This window comes from Plecotus auritus, assembly GCF_963455305.1.
Source record: "Plecotus auritus genome assembly, chromosome: 14".
Taxonomy (NCBI): Eukaryota; Metazoa; Chordata; class Mammalia; order Chiroptera; family Vespertilionidae; genus Plecotus; species Plecotus auritus.
In genome coordinates, this window is record NC_137780.1 from 5622526 (window position 1) to 5643668 (window position 21143).

Genomic DNA, 21143 nt, shown 5'->3' on the forward strand with positions numbered 1-21143 from the left:
AGCCATTTGGATATTTATAACATTATTCGTGGGCCGTACAGAATTATCCACTTAAAAATTAGCCTGCTATATTTAGTCAAACATTTCATTAACTCATTCCTAAGGCCTTGGCAGGGCCAGACCAAATGATTTCTCGGGTCTTATATGGCCCGCAGGCCGGATGTTCCCCACCCCTGTTGTAAGGATCTCGCCTTAATGGAGCATCTGCAAAGACCCTGCTTTCAAATAAGGTCACATTGCTAGGAACCGGGGGGAGGACTTCACATATCTTTTGAGGGGACGAAACATCGATCTTTCCGTTCAGATTCTAGTTTTACCAATTTATTTATTTATCAAACACCTGTATTATAGGTGTTAATTCTACTTATGGTTTCTCCAAACTCTTTCGAGGGAGAAAGTCAATAAAGCAGCACCTCTTTCCCCACCTCTCCTCTCTAAGTTTGCATTTGTGCGGCCTCTCCTTTGACCTGTCCCTACGGTAACAACGACCCAGCGTTTACTCACTTGAATTAATAGCTAAGATATTGCCCGGCTGGTGTCGCTCAGTGGATTGAGCATCGTCCCATGGACCGAAGGGTCCAGGGCTTGATTCCCCATCTAGGGCACATGCCCAGGTTGTTGGCTCAGTGTTCTGTAGGGGGAGTGCAGGAGGCAACCGATCAACGATTCTCATCATTGATATTTCCATCTCTCTCTCTCCCTCTCCTTCCATCTCCGAAATCAATACAAATACATTAAAAAAAAACCAAAAAAAAAAAACCTAAGATACGAAAAGGAGGAGAAAACTGTTGCCATTTAGTACAGTCATCTTCAGTTCGCTCCTGCCTCCCTGCTGTCGACAGTCAAGGGCAGTCAGGCTCACCGTCGTCTGGCCTGCTGTCAGTCTTCTTGGTCTTGAGTTTCTCCTTGGTCTCTGAGCCCTGGTCGGGGCACATCGCCATTCGGTGCATCCTTTGCAGCCGATGGGATGCCAGCACGCTATTCATCTCCTCCTCCCTGTGGTACACCCCGTCTCCCGTTACTTCTCTTCATCTTTCTGAATGGTTCAGGGAAATTCTCCAAAACTATGCTATTTTCTTGGTAGAGTAATTTCTCATGGGACTCTTCTGACTGACAGGCGTGTGGCGACGCTATGATGAACCCGCCCGCCCAGCCGAGCCCCCACGTTAGCCTTCCTGTCTTTGCCGCCGACCCTCGGACTTAACTTCTCTTATTCCTGCCACTCGTATTGTCCTGTTGTGCTCTGGTCCCCTCCCCAGCTCACTCATCCCGCCGGCTGCCGTTGACCGGACCTCCCGTTGTGTGTTGGTCTCTGCACCGCACGTGGGAATTTTCTGGGGGCTCATTGGAACTGTTACCTGCGATACAAGCTGCAGAAATGCCTCATCTTAGTGTCTTCATGCTTTTGTTGTTTTATTTTTAAAAATGTCTTTTTATTGATTTCAGAGAGGAAGGGAGAGGGAGAGAGAGATAGAAACATCCATGATGAGAAAGAATCATGGATCGGCTGCCTCTTGCATGCCCCACACTGGGGATCAAGCCTGCAACCCAGGCATGTGAACTGACCGGGAATCGAACCGAGACCACCTGGTTCATAGATCGACGCTCAACCCCTGAGCCACGCCGGCCGGGCTGTCTTTGTGCTTTTAAAAGGGCATGAACCTGGTTTCCGCCCCAAACCTCTCGAGTCTGGCCCCTGCTTTAGGTGTGTGGGCGCACCTGTTCTGCATGGACCTGCAGAAGGGTCTCTGACCCCGGCCGCCCTGTGCCCTGCGATGGGAGTCTCCGGGGCGGTCGCCATGTGCACCCTGTGGAATCAGGTCCAAGTCAGGCCGTGGACGTGCCCGGCTCTGAGCCGGGTGCCCTTCCCTTCGGCAATCCCTTCATTTCCGTGGGCCATTCCCAGACGTGCGCGGGGGAGTGCCTTTACAGGGGTGACGTCTTTGATTTGAGCCTGTGTCCATGACGTGAATGCGTGGGGTGCAGGGAAGGTCCCCGGCTCCGGCCCCCAGGGCTCGGGGGAGCCCGCTGCAGGGGCACGGCGGGCAGTTAACCTTGTTTTCTCCACGCAGATGTAGTAGACACGGCCCGGCCCGACGAGCGTGCCCTAATGACTTATGTCTCCTGTTACTATCATGCTTTCGCTGGTGCCCAGAAGGTGAGGACGGAAAGCTGGTCACCGCCCACCCCTCACCTTCTGTGTCTTCACCTTTTCCATCGCTGTTCTCTTTTCTCCCCTCTCCTCTGAGGAAGGAGGCCCAGCGGGCCCCGAGGCGGCAGTCGTGCGTCTTTTTTTTAGTGCCGTTTTCTTTGAAGCCCGCTTTCTGTCTGTGCACCAGCATGCCGTCGTTCGTGGTTGTTTTCCGGAAGATTCCATCCCGTGACACAACCCCTCGTCCTCTGTCAGTGCCCTCTGCAAACCCAGTGACGAGGTTGTTCTAGGTTTCATGTTAGGGAATCACCAGGTGTCTTTTTAACTTCGTTCTGTCCAGTGACTGATCTCAGTTTCTTTCTTTTTTTAAAATATGTCTTTATTGATTTCAGAGAGGAAGGGAGAGGGAGCGAGAGAGAGAAACATCCATGATGAGAGAGAGTCATTGACTGGCTGCCTCCTACACACCCCACACTGGGGATGGAGCCCACAATCCAGGCACGTGCCCTGACTGGGAATCGAGCCGAGACCTCCTGGTTCCTGGGTCGAAGCTCAGCCACTGAGCCGCGCCGGCCGGGCTGAGCTCAGTTTAAAGTTGAAAAGCGAGTCAGCAAATCGGGCGTCGCCGAGGTTCTGTTTCCTCTCTTCCTGATGGTTAATTCAGCAGCTAATACAAATGCTGGCGAGAGCCGTGGGGTGTGCAAGCCAAGTACACCCTTCTCTTTCGACGTGTTGTGGCCCGTGGGGATTTCTGTGTTTGGCGTGGTAAGTGCGTGTGGAGGCATCACAAGACATGCTTGTCCGGTGAATTTCATCCTCGCAGCAGCAGGCGGGTCACAGAGCAGAGCGGGCACAGTTGTAGGGGTGCGGGGCGGGTGGGTGGGGTGCGGAGATGGGCAGGGACTCTGCTGCGGCTCCCAGCATATCACAGAGGGACCCACGTCCCTCAGAGCAGAAGTGGCGGAGGGCCTGACCTGGTCCAACGGTTGTGGCAGTGAGCGGCCACTCACTCTGATTCTGACAGCAGCACACGGCGCCCACATTAATGCCTTGTCTGCACTCTCATTTTTTTAAAAAATAAATTTTTATTGATTTCAGAGAGGAAGGGCGAGGGAGAGAGAGAGAGAGAAACATCAGTGATGAGAGGGAATCATGGATCGGCTGCCTCCTGCACGCCCCACACTGAGAATCAAGCCTGCAACCCAGGCACGTGCCCTGACGGAATAGAACCGTGACCTCCTGGTTCATGGGTGGATGCTCAACCACTGAGCCACACCGGCCAATCTGTCTTGTCTACACTTTTAAAAGCCCATCAAAGGCGAGGGAGGGAAAAGCTCTCAGTTGGATCGTTTAGGAAATGAAGGTTCAAATCATTCTGCTCCTGCACCATCTCGGGACTGTTCAAGGCTCGGGGTGTGGGCCCAGAGCCAGGGAATCTGTGGGTGTGAACCACTTGTCCTTCCTTCGTTTACCCTGGCTTCTGCTCTTCGTGTGTGTGTGTGTGTGTGTGTGTGTGTTTTTCCCTCTCTCAGACATTGTCAACACCCCCAAACCGGACGAAAGGGCCATCATGACGTACGTGTCCTGTTTCTACCATGCTTTCGCGGGCGCGGAGCAGGTACCAGCACGCGTCCATGGGGCCGCGCTGCCCCTCCGCATGCGTGTCCGTGTGTGTGTGTGCCTGTGTGTGCACGCACTTCACATCGACCTCGGACTCTTTCCAAGTGTTTGTGATGCTCTAATATGGCAAGTTCCAAACTGTGAATGCTTTTTTTTTTTTTAACAGCTTTCCCTTTAGGCCGTTCCTGAAGTGTTTTTGTCTCTCTTTCCTTCTAAGATACCACTTTTTTGTCGTGACTCAATTGTGGGAAACATTTGTGCTTTAGGGAAAACGGGTGCCATGGACACTGAGACCGCATGCCTCCCCAGGCCCTGGTTCCTAGAAACCACTCGAAACGGCCCTCGCTGCTCAGGGGTGTGTCCGAACGCTTTTCAAGACTGATCCCATTTGAACTGAAATGGGCAAAGGGTGAGAGTGTCAGAACCTCAAAAAACAAACAAACAAACAAAAAACAACCCCTCACATTCCTTGAGACAAAAAGCCCGAGGGATGGACATGTGGTCAACGTCCCTTTTTTCCATGTTGACCTGTTTCTCTGGCCCCTTCACATATGGCATCTGAACGTGGAGAACCCTGAGAGACAGGGATGGACAAAGCCTGTGTTACTGCCGCATCTCTAGGACCATCACCAGCGTGAGGGTAACCGGAGACTAAAGGCTGTGGGACAGGCTGTGGCCTGGAGGCCTGGACGTCACAATACTCTTTTTTTTTTTTTTTTTTTAATACATGTATTTTAATTTAGAGAGGAAGGGAGAGGGGGAGAGAGTAGAAACATCCATGATGAGAGAGAAGCATTGATCAGCTGCCTCCTGCACACCCCCCGCTGGGGATCGAGCCCGAAACCCAGGCATGTGCCCTGACAGGGAATTGAACCGTGACGTCCTGGTTCATAGGTCGATGCTCAACCACTGAACCACACTGGCCGGGCCCCAAGGCTAATGTTATTTATGGGTTCTCACCCCGTTGGTCCCGAGGTCAGCATGTGAGGAGTGAGCTCAGACAGACATTCAGGGACCTCGGATATAGGTTTCCTCCACCGTGTATTTCTGTTACTAACTTGCTTGACGTTTTACAAAGCGTGTGTTTACACTAATGGTATCTCCCCACTGTTCCCTGCAGTTCATTCAGCCTGCCCTCTAAGTCTGTGTGAAAAGTGTCAGAAAGGTGTGAAACGATTCATAGCATCGAGCAGCCCTAACCCCCCCCCCCCCCCCCCCGTCTGGCTCCACCCTAACCTGGAATCTGCGTGCCGTGTCCCACACGCCCCCTCCCCGCTCCTCCCTCCATCCCTCTCACGCTCCGTTCTGTGTGTGCACGTCCTGTCGACAGAGCTGTCCCCTTTACCTATTGTGTTTTACAGGCCGAGACAGCGGCTAACAGGATATGTAAGGTTCTTGCTGTGAATCAAGAGAATGAGAGGCTGATGGAAGAATATGAGAGGCTAGCGAGTGAGGTAAAGGAAACGGTGACCCACCGCCCTGTCCGTACCCACCCAGAGGGTGAGGCCAGAGGGGGAACACGGGTGGTCCATGTTGTTCTCTTTGCATTTTTTTTTCATCTCAGACAGAATAAACGTAGGGAGACGCAGTTGAACTCAGGGTGGTTCATCTGAAGCAACGTAACGATTGGCACCAAGGTAGCCCTGATGGGCTCGGCCGCCAGCCTGGAGCTCAGAGGTGGCGTGCATGTTTGTTTATTTATTTTTTAAATATATTTTTATTGATCTCAGAGAGGAAGGAAGATGGAGAGAGAGAGAGCAACATCAGTGATGAGAGGGAATCATGGGTCAGCTGCCTCCTGCACGCCCCATACTTGGGATTGAGCCCACAACCCCAGGCATCGAACCATGACCTCGGGGTTCATAGGTCGACACTCAACCGCTGAGCCACGCCAGCCGGGCATTTGCTGCCATTTCTAAGTGGCTTTTGAGCAGCCCATTTCTAAGACTTTGGTGGTGATTCAAAACAATGTACTCGGCCCTCAGGCATTCACTCCCATTTTCACTTTTATCGTGTGGATTTCCCCAGAAGGTCGATATCAAATGAAAGTAGACTTTGACATTGAATCCATCCCAGATTTACAATACGTTTGTCTAGCAACTGAATTCATTAGATTGGAGCTTACATTAAACCCACTTTTCTTCGCTACGTTTTCACACTACATTTCACGTCGGGTGAATTTTTTTGCTTATTTTTTTAATTTTTATTTCATTTGAAAGCTCCATCCAGCGTTTGTCTGCTAGTGTCTGGTCCCCGAGTTTCCTGTGAATGTCACACATTTGTGAATCATGACTCGTGCTGACTGAGTTCTTGCTGGTGTGTGGTGACCGCTGGTGGCCGCCTGGGGGAGGGGGCCTTACACTTCTGTTGTTATAGGAATATTACGTTCACCCACCCCCCTTTTTTAAAAAAATATTTGTATTGTTGACAGTATTATCGTATTACAGATATCTCCCATTTTGCTCCCCTTTAACCCCCTTCCCCCAGCCCTTACTCCCCCCTCCCCCCAAGGTCTCCATGTTGTCAGGTCACTGTAAGGGGGTGTTTTGCCGGTGTTTGTAGCCGTGTGCGTGTGTTTTGGGAACAGCTCTTGGAGTGGATCCGCCGCACCATCCCCTGGCTGGAGAACCGGGCCCCCGAGAAGACCATGCAGGCCATGCAGAAGAAGCTGGAGGACTTCCGGGATTACCGCCGGAAGCACAAGCCCCCGAAGGTGCAGGAGAAATGTCAGCTGGAGATCAACTTCAACACCCTGCAGACCAAGCTGCGCATCAGCAACCGGCCGGCCTTCATGCCCTCCGAGGGCAAGATGGTGTCGGTGAGTGCCGGGCCTCCTCCCGTCTTGTTGTCTCAGTTAATGAACGTGATGTCATTCTTTAAAACACACACACACACACACACACACACACACACACACACATACATATACTAGAGTACTAGACTCGTGGTGCACAAAATTCGTGCATGGGCAGGGTCCCTAGGCCTGGCTGGCGATCAGGGCCTATCTGTAGGGCGACTGGCGGGGTGATTGGTGGGGCGGGGGGCCCTGCTGGCACCTGCCTTGGCTGGCCTGGGGCCTGCAGGCTGGGGCACCTCCTGCATCAAGTGTCTGCCCCCTGGTGGTCAGTGCACGTCATACCAATCAGTCGTTCCGCCATTTGGTCGATTTGTATATTAGGCTTTTATTATATAGGATATTGATTGATTTCAGAGAGGAAGGAAGAGGTGTGGGGGGCAGGGAGAGAGAGAGAGAAACATCAAAGATGAGAGAGAATCATGGACTGGCTGCCTCCTGCTCGCTCCACACTGGGGATGGAGCCCGCAACCCGGGCATGAGCAGTTTAATTATTCATTGTCTTTCTCTTGCCCATCAGGAAGGCTGCATGGGAATGGGGACTTTATGGGTGTTGCTCCTCTTGTAGAAAGTCTGTGGCTCACGCCCGACACTTGTGTGTAGTCGGTCAGACGGTTGGCAGAGCCTAGTTACTGAATCAAAATTGCTGCGAATTGAGTCACGTTGAGGTGTCCTAGTCTTCTGGCCAGAAAATAAAGCCCTGTGGCCTCTGTCCACATCTGGAGAAGCATCAGGCATTTGCTCGCTCATGAGAACAACTGTACTAGCTTTAAAAGGCTTGGGCAATAATTCGACATTTAAAAGCTAACACATTTAAATGGTTATTGGCGGGGCTGGGGTGGGAGGTGAGGGGTGAGGGAAGGAAAGGAAACACCACTAGCCGAGAAGTGGAGGGGCTCACGGGTGTCCAGGAGGCTGGGGTGTAACCGCCCGGCCTGTCGTGTCCTCGCCGCCTCCCCGCCCCCCAGGACATCGCCGGGGCCTGGCAGCGGCTGGAGCAGGCGGAGAAGGGCTACGAGGAGTGGCTGCTGAATGAGATCCGGAGGCTGGAGCGCGTGGAGCACCTGGCCGAGAAGTTCAGGCAGAAGGCGTCCACCCACGAGACCTGGGCCTACGGTGAGCAGCCTGGCTGGGCCCGGGGCCATGCCTCAGGGGCCGCTGCTAACTCCGCCCCGAGCGCAGGACCCACAGGGGCACCCTGGCCTCTCTCCGCTCTGCTGTCTCCACTAAGCCTCTTACTTCCTAATGGAGCAGATAATGTCCCCCCCCGCCCCCCCAAAATGGCACTCGAAATGCATTCCTTCCACACTTGCCTACGCAGGGCCTGGCCTCCTCCTCTCCTCCCCTCCTTTTCCTGCTTGATTCCACAATGTCTGCTCATTCCCTAACTTCCCGGGCACCAAGAAGCTGCTGGGTGACATAGGCCTGTTCTCACTCTGGTGCCAACCTTTGTAGGCAAAGAGCAGATCTTGCTGCAGAAGGATTATGAGTCGGCGACGCTGACCGAGGTGCGGGCCCTGCTGCGGAAGCACGAGGCCTTCGAGAGCGACCTGGCGGCCCACCAGGACCGTGTGGAGCAGATCGCGGCCATTGCGCAGGAGCTCAAGTACGTGCAGCCGTGGACACCCGCCCCCCCCCGCCCCCCGTGGGTGTGGGGACGGGGGAAAAGCTCCCCAGAGCCTTCCCAGGGAGGAGTCCGGCCCGGCCTTCCTTTCCTGTCTGGAGTTTAGGGAGAGCGAAGCTGGAGGAACCTGGGGTGGGATTCGTCCTGTGACGATTAACAAAACGCCTAAATACCTGCCAATCCTATCAGGTGTTTTAGAAAGTATACGTTTAACCTGTTTATTTGGACTCATGCTCATTTTCCCTGCCATCGTCTGGGACTGCTCATCTCTGTCTTCACTTCAAACAGCGAGCTGGACTACCACGACGCGGTGAATGTCAACGATCGGTGTCAGAAGATCTGTGACCAGTGGGACAGGCTGGGGACGCTCACGCAGAAGCGGAGAGAGGCCCTGGAGGTGAGGTCGCCACGCCACCCGGGGACGTGGAACCCCCCCAGGCTCTTGGCCTGAGTCCCCGTCATTGATTCTCGCTTTTCTGTGTTACCATGTGTATAAAACGAGACTGTCCAGTGCAAGCAGCCTGCAAAGAGAGCAGGAAAAGTAGGAAAAAGAGGGAAACGAGAAGTTGGGAGTTTTGTACTGTATTTTATCCACACGGCAGGGCAGTGCACTTCTGAACTTAAAAAAAATAAATCAGGGGGCCCGGCCGGTGTGGCTCAGTGGTTGAGCGTTGACCTATGAACCCGGAGGTCACGGTTTGGTTCCCAGTCAGGGCACATGCCTGGGTTGCGGGCTCGATCCCCAGTGTGGGGTGTGCAGGAGGCAGCCGATCCATGATTCTCTCTCATCATTGATGTTTCTATCTCTCTCTCTCCCTCTCCCTTCCTCTCTGAAATCAATACAAATATATTTAAAAAATAAAAAATTAAAAAATACCCTGTAGTCCTCCTTGCTCCACGAGGTGGGGACTTCCGGGAAAGGCATCCTCTCTGTGCACTGTTGACTGAAATGGGGAAGCTGCCCTGAATTTTCAGTTATGTAACGTGGTTAGGGAACCACTTCTGACTTACAAAGCAAGACGTCTCAATTTTCAAAAAGGTGACATGTAGTGGATTTCTTAAGCACTTTCAAACCAGGCTACTTTGTTGTTGTTTTTTATTTTTAAATATATTTTTATTGATTTCAGGGAGGGAGAGAGAGAGAGAGAAACATCAATGATGAGAGAGAATCGCTGATTGGCTGCCTCCTGCACGGCTGCCTAGTGGGGATCGAGCCCGCAACCCGGGCATGTGCCCTGACCGGGAATCGAACCTGGGACACTTCAGTCCACAGGCCGAGGCTCTGTCCACTGAGCCACACCAGCCAGGGCCAAACCAGGCTACTTTGGATGTCATCAAACCCTTCTTTGAAAAGACACTGCAGAGAGCTGCCGGGCCCAGCCTGACTATGGGAACGGTGGTGAATCCTGTGTGTAGACACGCTAACGACGGGAACGCTGTCATTCCCAGAATGTCAGGGGATCGTGTGTGGCTCTGGAATTTTCAGACGGGTTTTTTTTATTGTTATTGAACCTGCGATCGCGCCTGCTGCTTTCTGTTCAATCTCCAGAGAACCGAGAAGTTGCTGGAGACCATCGACCAGCTGCACCTGGAGTTTGCCAAGAGAGCCGCCCCGTTCAACAACTGGATGGAGGGCGCCATGGAGGACCTGCAGGACATGTTCATCGTCCACAGCATCGAGGAGATCCAGGTAGTGACCCGGCCGTCCCCTCGCGCAGCAGTTAGCTCTGTCCCGAGGCGGCTGCTGTTGGGCCGAGGTTGATGGCGCCTGAAGGGAAAGAGTTGGCGTCTGTGCCTTTTCCCCTGGGGGAGTGACGGGTGTGCGTCCTGGGGGTGTGCAGGTGTGAAGGCAGCAGTGCTGGCTCCTCTCGTGGGACGTCAGAGGGAAACACCGGTCCTCGGAAAGGGCAGCGAAGTTAAGCTCTGCCCTCGGTGGAGAGCGAGGCCTACACAAAAGCTGGGGGTGGGAATAATGGAAGCAAATACGATTTTTCTTAAAAAAGGGAACATTGTTTTTGAAGACTTTGGATTTGTAGCCATTGATTAAATAGTCACCACGATATCTTTGTGTGTTTTTTTTTCCCCATTTCAAAAAACTTGACTTTTATGCACAAAATAGCTTTTCTGAAACATTCAGAGTGGTTTTCCTCCGGAGATCCCTGCAGTGAGAAAGGCATTCATGGCCCTGGCCGGTTTGGCTCAGTGGATAGAGCATCAGCCCGCAGACTGAAGGGTCCCGGGTTTGATGCCAGTCAAGGGGACGTACCTTAGTTGCAGGCTCGATCCCCAGTCACAGTCGGGGTGGGTGCAGGAAGCGACCAATCGATGTGTCTCTCACACATCGATGTTTCTCTCTGTCTCTCCCCCTCCCTTCCAGCCTCTCTAAAAATCAATGAAAAATATCCTCAGGTGAGGATTAATAGAACAAAAAGAAAGAGAGAGAGAAAGAAGGGCATTCATGCGTGTGCAGACGGGAACACTGTGACATTCGCGTGACGTAAGATTGGTTTTCCCACTTGTGTCCCTGGTCAGAGTCTGATCACGGCCCATGAGCAGTTCAAGGCCACGCTGCCCGAGGCAGACGGCGAGCGGCAGTCCATCATGGCCATCCAGAACGAGGTGGAGAAGGTCATTCAGAGCTACAACATCCGGATCAGCTCCAGCAACCCCTACAGCACCGTCACCATGGACGAGCTGCGGAACAAGTGGGACAAGGTGGGTGACGGGGGCGGGACCAGGGCCACGTGAAGCCGAGGTTGAGGGCAGACATAAAAACCTGGCAGTGAGAGTGACTGCCTGATTTTGCATCGTTTACCCCAAATTTCACGGACAAAATGTGCTAAATTCTTAAATGCCATTCAGCAACTTCTGAGGCTTGTAAGGAAAGTAGAGGTGATTTTTCCTTGAGGAAAATCTGATACTAAGACCATACGGGGAACTGTTTTAAAAGCACAGCTGAAAATTTGGTGCCGTTGGCTTGCCATTCAAGAATTTTCAGAATACAGGATGAGCATGTCCCACATGTGTGTGACTTTTCAGTTCAGAAAATTGCTTAGAAAACTGTTTCTGGGAACTAAAGGACTCACCTCACTTGCTGCCTCAAATACAGTGATAGCGAAGATAGGATTATTTGAGCCTTTGGTGTCATTCTTAAGAAAAATTTATTTTCGTGGCTAAAATCCAGCACAGTTCCTACCCAGCCCAGTGTCCCTAACACACACACACCCAGCCCAGTGTCCCTAACACACACAAACCCAGCCCAGTGTCCCTAACACTCACCCACTCAGCCCAGTGTCCCTGACACACACACACACCCAGCCCAGTAGCCCTGACACACACACACCCAGCCCAGTGTCCCTGACACACACACACACACCCAGCCCAGTGTCCCTGACACACACCCACTCAGCCCAGTGTCCCTGACACACACACACCCAGCCCAGTGTCCCTACCACACACACACACCCAGCCCAGTGTCCCTGACACACACACACCCAGCCCAGTGTCCCTGACACACACACACCCAGTGTCCCTGACACACACACACCTAGCCCAGTAGCCCTGACACACACACACCCAGCCCAGTGTCCCTGACACACACCCCCCCAGCCCAGTGTCCCTAACACACACACCCAGCCCAGTGTCCCTGACACACACACACCCAGCTCAGTGTCCCTAACACACACACACCCAGCCCAGTGTCCCTAACACACACCCAGCCCAGTGTCCCTAACACACACACACCCAGCCTAGTGTCCCTGACACACACACACCCAGCCCAGTGTCCCTGACACACACACACCCAGCCCAGTGTCCCTGACACACACACACCCAGCCCAGTGTCCCTACCACACACACACCCAGCGCAGTGTCCCTAACACACACCCAGCCCAGTGTCCCTAACACACACACACCCAGCCCAGTGTCCCTGACACACACACACCCAGCCCAGTGTCCCTGACACACACACACCCAGCCCAGTGTCCCTGACACACACACACCCAGCCCAGTGTCCCTGACACACCCACTCAGCCCAGTGTCCCTGACACACACACACACCCAGCCCAGTGTCCCTGACACACCCACTCAGCCCAGTGTCCCTGACACACACCCACCCTTAAGCAGGCATGGGTGGCAGTCGAAGCTGGAATGAGCTCTCCCTTTAGTCTCAGAGTCGGGACTCCCTCTCCCCTTCCTCTCCCTCCCTCCTTCTCACGCCTCCTGCATTCTCTTCCCCCTCTCTTCCCCTCCCCTCCCCCTGCTCCCACCCCCACACTTTGGACCATCACCTCATCTCTTGGTCGCTCCCCTTGGACCAAAGCTGGCCTCTAACCCCTGCTGCCCTTGGGCCCTGGCAGGTGAAGCAGCTGGTGCCCATCCGAGACCAGTCCCTGCAGGAGGAGCTGGCCCGCCAGCACGCCAACGAGCGCCTTCGCCGCCAGTTCGCTGCCCAGGCCAACGCCATCGGGCCCTGGATCCAGAACAAGATGGAGGTAGGGCGGTGCCTCCGAGCTTTGCCCGGCGGGGGATCAGTCCCTGAGCTGGCGCTGCACCCGATTCTCAGGGTCGGGGGGGCAGACCTGCTCACCTGGTCCCCACTGTGCTTGTCCCAGGAGATCGCCCGGAGCTCCATCCAGATCACGGGGGCCCTGGAGGACCAGATGAACCAGCTGAAGCAGTACGAGCACAACATCATCAACTACAAGAACAACATCGACAAGCTGGAGGGCGACCACCAGCTCATCCAGGAGGCGCTGGTCTTCGACAACAAGCACACCAACTACACCATGGAGGTACCTGCCACCCTCTCCCCCGCCCCCGCCCGTGCCGCCTCCCTGGCTGTGACCGGCTCACTCAGGGGTCTCACCCACGCCTGCTCTTCGGTTCCTGTTGAGTCCTGCAAGTGCGGGAGGTGGAGATCTCTAAGTCTTTCCTCCACGTTTGTGAAAAGGCTTGTGACCCAGCCCGGCCGGTGTGGCTCAGTGGTTGAGCGTCGACCTGGGAACCAGGAGGTCATAGTTCGATTCCCAGCCAGGGCACATGCCCGGGTGCCGGGCTCGATCCCCAGTCGGGGGCGTGCGGGAGGCGGCTGATAAATGATTCTCTCTCATCATTGATGTTTCTATCTCTCTCTCCCTCTCCCTTCCTCTCTGAGATCAATAAAAATATATTGAAAAGAGAAAAGGCTGTGAGCCCCGCAGGCACTGCACCATGGTCAGCAGCAGCAGCACCGTCCCAGCAGGCGCTCACTGCATGCTTCAGAGAGAGGGCCAGGCGTCCCATTCCACCAGCTGACCAATCTGATCTCCCTGGGAGCCCGCGGGGTCATCCAGGGCCCTCCTTTCCTTGTGCCTGGGAGAGAGATTTCTAGTGACAAAGAGACTGTCCATTGTACATTTTATCTACAGATGTCACTGTTAGAACCCTGCCCTTGCTTCTGAGCATGTCCCACTACAGAATCTTGCAGAAAGTGGGCGAGTGGAGAGAAGCAGTGTCGGGAGGTGGGAGCCAGCCCTGCTTCTCTCGCCTTGGGCCCCCTCTCCTGCGGGGAGAGCAGGTTGAGGCGCCGGAAGCCCCAGAGCTGACGGCTCCTCTCTCCCGGCAGCACATTCGCGTGGGGTGGGAGCTGCTGCTGACAACCATCGCCAGGACCATCAACGAGGTGGAGACGCAGATCCTGACGAGGGACGCCAAGGGCATCACCCAGGAGCAGATGAACGAGTTCAGAGCCTCCTTCAACCACTTCGACCGGGTACCTCCCCCTCGAGCTCTTTGCAAGGCAATACTGGGGACATTCAGAACGTTCATTCGCTTAATCTTCACGCCCTAGAAGGTCACGGGCAGCGGGTGGTGAATGCCAAAGGAAGATAGCCACCCCGGTGAAGGGTGCTAAGCTCTGACGTTGCCCAGGCCACGACGGCTAGGATTGTGTGCTGTTCGGTGGGGTGACTTAGGCAACGCCTCCGTACGTGGCAGCAAAGCCAGATTTGTTATAAGCCAATGTGTATCCTTAACAAAACGTGGTTCTAAAGACTTCGGTACAAGCCTTTTCCTCAGGAACTGTTTAGGTAAAAGCACCTGATAGAAATCTAACCTGGTCTTTTGCCATAGAAAACTTAATTTCCTTTTTTAATGAACAAAATCGACTCTTAGAAGATATTTTCAGGAAAATGCACCAACAAAATGGTGATCCTTTTCATCGTAAAGGCATCTAAAAAGTGAAGTGTATTTTGACTTCAATAGTATTGAACAAAACCATTTCTAAGAGAATCTGGCAGCATTTAGCGACGGGATTTGGGGGGCGGGGGAGGGAAAAGGAAAGATTTAAAATGACCTGGAAGTTCCGAGCCTTGAGGCACAAGAGAGGGGGTGCCGTTGAATTGGAGGTGCCCCGGGCAGCGAGGCATCCCCTTCTGGACTTCGGGGCTGAACCTAATGGTCAGCTCTGACAAGACAGGGTCTAGACCAGCCGTGGGCAAACGACGGCCCGCGGGCCGGATCCGGCTGTTCTATCCGGTTCTCTTGCTCTCCCCTCCGCTCCTTTACTTTGAATTTATATTAGTTCACACAAACACTCCATCCATGCTTTTGTTCCGGCCCTCCGGTCCAGTTTAAGAACCCATGGTGGCCCTCGAGTCAAAAAGTTTGCCCACCCCTGCCCTAGACTCTAGAGAGTAGGAAAGAGAAGGCCCGGGTCTTAGGGAATGAGCCCCATGGAAAGGAGGCGGGAGCCAAAGGAGGAGCCCCAGGGAGCCGTGGGCACGAGGTGTCCGCAGCGGAAGCGTCGCTTTGGAGGTTTTGAGAAGAGAAGGTTGCAGAGAAGGCGGGGAGGGTGACTGAGGGCCGATCGCGTAGGTGTGAGAACAGACGTTTCCAGAAGAAGGGAACCCCTGGCATTAGCTTCTGGACCCAGGAAGGTACCAGCAAGTAGCCTCTCTTTCACAACTGGCTGGGCCGATTATAAAGGCGCTTCCCTCGCTTTAGTTGTTACTGGCGATGCCTGCACCTTGGCTGCCCTCTCAACACCCTCAAGGAAATCTTGAGCACAACCTGCACTCGCTCCCGTCACACCCAGGGCCTGCGCGGCCCCCTGGTCCGTGGAGGCTGGGCGGCCCTGTGTCCCGCCCTGGCCTCCTGTCCACGGTGAGCGGCCGTGCGTGGACCCTCACTCACGGGGTTCGTGCTGAGGCCGCGCTGGACGCACGCAGGGCCACGCCTCCATTCCCCTCGGACCTGGGAAATAAAAACCATCCTGGCCAGGCCTGAGATGGTGGTGGGCTATGCTCAGCCATCAGTGGGTGGCCGGAGTGAGCTGCTGACTGGGCATTTTCAGGGGCACTGGGCGCTTCCTTCCACTGCTTTCTTCAGTGTGTGGTCTTTCTGGTCTGTTGTCACCGCCCTCCCCCCCCCCCCACACACACACACACACACTCCTGCTTTCCCCTTGTTAAGAAACGATTTTGTAACATCCCTGGGTTGGCGCTGGTCTTCCTGTAAGTCATTGGTGACCTTGACAGTCTCCTTGGCCAGCTCAGGTGTCCCCTCTCTTCCTGGATTTTGTTCCTCGGGTCAGGTAGAGTTGCTCCTCTGCCTCTGATTCTTGGCGTCTCTGTTTATATCTGTTGGCAGAGGAAGAATGGCCTGATGGACCACGAGGATTTCAGAGCCTGCTTGATTTCCATGGGCTATGATCTGGTAAGCGGAAGTGGAGATCTCCCCGAGGTGACGTTTTGCTGAGCTTGGGTATACATTACAAGAGGTGACAGCCTCAAAGGGCGGTGGCACGTGGGGGATGAGCCTGTTTTCACTGAGTAGGATAATCTTTTTGAAGGTCGCCTGCCACTATATGAAAGCAATTTCACCGAACCAGAATCTATGTTTGTATTCAGTCATCGTTCAGATATTAAGCTTTCCTGGTGGTTTGGAACAGCTTTATTGAGATACATTCACTATTCAGTTCACCCGTTGAAAGCGTACGCCTCAGTGGCTTTTCGTATCCTGATGGCTTTTAAGTGCTTTTCCCTCTGACATGTTAGAAAGTACAAAGGTTTAGTAGTGAATCCACTTAGAAAGCCCTGCATTTCCTGGGGCTGTGGTGGTGCCACGGCCCTCGCTCCCCTGGGAGCCACTGACGTGGGTTCTCAACGTGAGCCTCCCTGACTCCTCTCTGACCTTGAAAAGAAAAGCCTTGAGAGCCACCTTCCAGACTGCATGTCCCTCCTCTCGGGTGTCATCTGGCAAAGGGCCAGCTCTCTCCCTGAAGTCTTACGTTCAGGCCTGCAGGAGTGTGGGTCCCAGGGTGGAGGGAACTCTGACCGTGGGGAGCCTCAGGCGTAAAGCCACAGCCGCTGTTACAGTCACTGGGCGGAGTGACCTTTGCTCCAAAGACTGCGGGGGATGCAGGGACACTTAGGTGTCCACCCCCACAGGAACTGGCGGGCCGCAGGTGAGAGCAGCAGACGGGTTCTGTGCATGGCTGTGCGCTCTCGAAGCCAGCGTGTCCTTGCCACCTCGCCGCAGGGTGAAGCCGAGTTTGCCCGCATCATGACCCTGGTGGATCCCAACGGACAGGGCACCGTCACCTTCCAGTCCTTCATCGACTTCATGACCCGAGAGACAGCCGACACGGACACCGCGGAGCAGGTCATCGCCTCCTTCCGCATCCTGGCGTCCGACAAGGTCAGCGCGGACAGATTCCTTCCGCTTCTGCTCCTGCGTTTTCCTCATAAGAACAGAAACGGCATTGCAAGTGAAAATAGTGCGATGGTAGTGCATGTTGTACCACATCAGCACTGTTTTCAGAAAGCAGCAGGTAGCCCAGCTGGTGTGGCTCCGTGGTTGAGCATTGACCCATGAACCAAGAGGTCACCAGTTTAATTCCCTGCCAGGTCACATGCCCAGATTGTGGGCTCCGCCCCCCAGTGGGGGATGCGAAGGAGGCAGCCAATCCATGGTCCTCTCTCAGCGATGTTTCTGTCTCCCTATCCCTCTCCTTTCCCCTCTCTCTCTCTCTCTCTCAAATCAATAAAAACATTAAAAGAAAGAAAGAAAGAAAGAAAGAAAGAAAGAAAGAAAGAAAGAGAAAGAAAGAAGCAGGTAAACAGTGATATTTGCCCAGAACAGAAAAAACACATTCTGCTCCTGAAATTTGTGCTTGGACCTCACAGTGAGTTTTATGCACGGAACCAAGAGTGTGTGCTTTGTAGGGTTTTTTTTTTTTTTTTTTTTTTTGGTGTGTGTTTTACTGGTTCAGCCAGTAAACTTGAGGTCGCAGTATTTATCCCCCCCCCCCCCCCCCCGTAGCTCAGTTTCAGAAATACTGGTGGCAATGCTCCCGGTGGGAGACCGTCCGCCCTGCAGGTGTGGTCTTCGGTGTAAGCTTGGTCTGCAGGTACCATGCCCATTAGACGACCTGCCTTTAACCCTTTTTATTTATTATTACTTTTTAAATATATGTTTTTATTGATTTCAGAGAGGAAGAGAGAGGGAGAGAGAGATAGAAACATCAATGATGCCAGAGAATCATTGATCGGCTGCCTCCTGCACACTCCCTACCCGGGCATGTGCCCTTGACTGGAATCGAAACCGGGACCCTTCAGTCCACAAAATGCTCTAGAGTCTAGGCAGGCATCTTCAAACTACGGCCCGCGGGCCACATGCGGCCTGCCGAGGACATGTATCCGGCCCGCCCGGTGCCGCTGCCTGTCCTGCTTAGCAGCCCACGCGTCCCGGGCCCGCAGTGCACATAGGAATTTGTTCATAGTTTCTTTTTTAAACTATAGTCCGGCCCTCTAACGGTCTGAGGGACAGTGAACTGGCCCCCTGTTTAAAAAGTTTGAGGACCCCTGGTAGAGTCTAGAGACACTGAGCCAAACCAGTGAGGGCTGTACCCTTTTTAAAATTGCATCAACGCCAGCTGTTTATCAGCACGAGCACACCTGTTGCAGGGTTTCCCCGACTGACTTGCAAACCCCTCTCTGTCTCTTGCAGCCGTACATCCTGGCGGAGGAGCTGCGGCGCGAGCTGCCCCCGGACCAGGCGCAGTACTGCCTGGGGCGCATGCCAGCCTACAAGGGCCCAGGCGCGGTGCCTGGCGCCCTGGACTACGCGGCCTTCTCCTCCGCGCTCTACGGGGAGAGCGACCTGTGAGCCCAGTGCCCGCCCGCCCACAGCAGGGAAAGACTTGGATGAGCTTGGTTAAGGGAAGGGACGGGGAGAGATTTTGCAGCTCAGTAATGGTTTATGACATAGTGTGCTTCATCAATAGGTTTCTCTATTTCGGCATTGTTAGCTACATGCAATGGAATATCAGGGCTTTTTGGTTTGTTTCTTTGCTCAAACAAAGCAAATTCCTTGAGTAGTATGAAATGAGGAGGCTCTAGGGACAGAAGAGAAGTACAAAATGGGAAATTCCCAAATACCCAAGATTTGAGACCAGGAAGAAAAAATTTGGTAAATGTTTGATATCTTTAAAAATATTCTTAAGTAGGCTTATGTGATTATTGTGAGGGGAATATATTTGGGATATTCGTGTTCTACCTTCTCATCCAAAGATTAGCAATATTTAAGTACTATCGTTTCTTTAGTTGAACTTAATATTGTGAAACGGAACTTCCAGGGAATGGAACCAGACGACCCAAAATATCTTTAGTACTTAACAAATTTTAAATAGAGTTTATAGTCGGCTCTTCGTTGTTTAGGACTATGCAGTCCAGGTAGTGGATTTCAATGCCTTATTTATCGTCCAAAGCAGAGACCTCAGGAATCACAGAAGCCGGTCTGCTTGCCAGAGAGGAAGACGTAGCCACTAGGAACAACGAATGTGTCCGGCTTACGTATTGAGTCCAGGTTTCTGTGCATTTCCTAGAGCTTGGTAGCACAGGTTTGGAAGAGATGACTGTAGGCAAGGGCTCTGTTTTTTGTTTTTTTTTTGTTTGTTTGTTTTTAAATAAACAGGTTTCTGTAGCAATAGTTTATAACAGAACATGGGTCCGAGACCGGCACCCAGATTGCTCACCAGGCCGCACTTCTTTATGCCCTTGGTTTTCTGACCTGGTCAGGAGGAGTTCGTAGGCAAGGACTCATTCTTAGCAGCAGTAGAGGTAAGAGCTTGCACTGCAGACCTTACATATTTGGGGGAATGCATTTTGTGCAGTAGGAATGACGAGACATTGTTTGCCAGCACTCAGCGTGCGGTCACCACTGTGACTGGGTGCCGAGCCCTGGGTCTGGCTCTCTCCACACCTGAAGCCCTGCCACAGAGGACAGACACCTCATGCTCCCAGCATCCTCTGCTCTCCTGACTGTTCATCTGTTCCAATGTTTGGGCTGCCTTATGCTGTAACTCCCCCTCTGTTTTTCCATCCCGTGGACAGCTTGTAGAGAAGAAAGCAGGAATTCTGTTTACATCTGAGTCCTTAATGATCAGGAAAGGGATTACAAACAAACAAAAACTGTTGCAAGCAGCAATTCACGTGTTGCTAGAAAAGCAGTAATGTGCCTGTTACCCACCGTCTGCTTTCTCAGATTTTTGGTGGATTGCCACCAACAGCTGGAAATGTGATATTTTCCTTTCATACCTGTTTGGTAACTTCATACTTTTGCCGCATTGGCCCGTGTAGAACCTTTAACCTTCAAAAATTTCATTTAATTTGCTTCATTTTTATTAAGTAGTTGGTAGGTAGCAAGTTCCTGAAATACCCGAGTCCCTGTGTGTAACGCCAAACACTCTGGGTGATGTTTAGAGGAACTCTGACTCTCTACTTCCAGCAGGTGCTATATTCCAGCCATAAACATTAAGGGAAAACTGGGAAGTCGTTCCGCCTCTGAAGCCACAAGGGGGACTTGGGGTGTTTTAGGGTGCGTACAGGGAGCTCAGCTGCCTAAAATGTTCACTGCTTTACAATATTCAGGCAAGAGAATAGATTAGTACTACCTGCTAATAAACGAAGAAAGGAGATAAACTCTGAAAAACACTTAATAAACATGTTTATACTCTCATCTTAGAAGTTATTTTTATTTCTGAAGCTGAATTATCAATTAAACTTAATTTATAAAAGAAAAAGAATCCATGCTTTTTTTTTTTTTTCTTTCAAAGAATAGCCCGTTTCTTTGGTTAACCACAAACTTCCTCACTTAAAATTGCCATCATATTTAAAAACTCTCCTTTGGGTAACTCTTTGCCAGCCATAAAGAATTAGAAACTGGCCCTAGCCGGTTTGGCTCAGTGGATAGAGCATCAGCCTGTAGACTGAAGGGTCCTGGGTTCCATTCCTGTCAAGGGCACATGTCTGGGTTGCAGGCTTGATCCCCAGTAGGGGGCATGCAGGAGGCAGCCAATCAATGGTTCTCATCATTGATATTTCTATCACTCCCCCTTGCTTCCTCTATGAAATCAATAAAAAAATATTTTAAAAAAAGAATTAGAAACAGCTGGTTGGGTAGGGGGTAAATTTGGGATGAGGAATTAAGGTTGGTCTAATTGGCCCTGGCCAGTTTGGCTCAGTGGATAGAGCATTGGCCTGCAGACTGAAGGGTTGCAGGTTCCATTCCATTCCGGTCAAGGGCATGTACCTCGGTTACAGGTTCAATCCTCTCAATCCCTGGCCCTGGTCGGGGCACATGCAGGAGGCAGCCAATCAATATATTTCTCTCACATAAATGTTTCTCTCTGTCTCTCCCCCTCCCTTCCACTCTCTAAAAATCAATGGAAAAAGTATCCTTGGGTGAAGATTAGCAACAAAAAACCCAGTTGTTGTCTGAAGGTCTTATCTCTATACAGTGGGTTTGTGTGGGATGAGCTGAGTGAGGGTGAGGGTGAAGGTGAGGGTTGGGAGTGGGCTAGCAGATTATCACCAAAATAAGATGCTAGATTCTCTCCTACAGAGAAAGAG

General features: G+C 52.6%; 1 protein-coding gene across 3 annotated transcripts in view; it reads left to right on the forward strand.

The window, feature by feature from the left end:
- The window catches only part of ACTN2 (actinin alpha 2), a 45498-nt gene extending 24837 nt beyond the window's left edge, over window positions 1-20661 (forward strand). The window contains exons 8-21 of one of the 3 annotated variants that reach the window (XM_080650884.1): window positions 3685-3770; window positions 5134-5226; window positions 6360-6590; window positions 7595-7742; window positions 8082-8232; window positions 8539-8647; window positions 9800-9940; window positions 10783-10965; window positions 12609-12743; window positions 12864-13043; window positions 13856-14002; window positions 15880-15945; window positions 16771-16929; window positions 18241-20661. In XM_080650884.1, the coding sequence (XP_080507010.1) occupies window positions 3685-3770; window positions 5134-5226; window positions 6360-6590; window positions 7595-7742; window positions 8082-8232; window positions 8539-8647; window positions 9800-9940; window positions 10783-10965; window positions 12609-12743; window positions 12864-13043; window positions 13856-14002; window positions 15880-15945; window positions 16771-16929; window positions 18241-18399 (1988 nt within the window). In that variant the 3' untranslated portion in view covers window positions 18400-20661. Of the gene's footprint in view, window positions 1-2072; window positions 2159-3684; window positions 3771-5133; window positions 5227-6359; window positions 6591-7594; window positions 7743-8081; window positions 8233-8538; window positions 8648-9799; window positions 9941-10782; window positions 10966-12608; window positions 12744-12863; window positions 13044-13855; window positions 14003-15879; window positions 15946-16770; window positions 16930-18240 lie in introns of all 3 variants that reach the window. The other 2 variants (XM_080650886.1, XM_080650885.1) reach the window with 2 other exon arrangements.
- The last annotated feature ends 482 nt before the right edge of the window (window positions 20662-21143 follow it).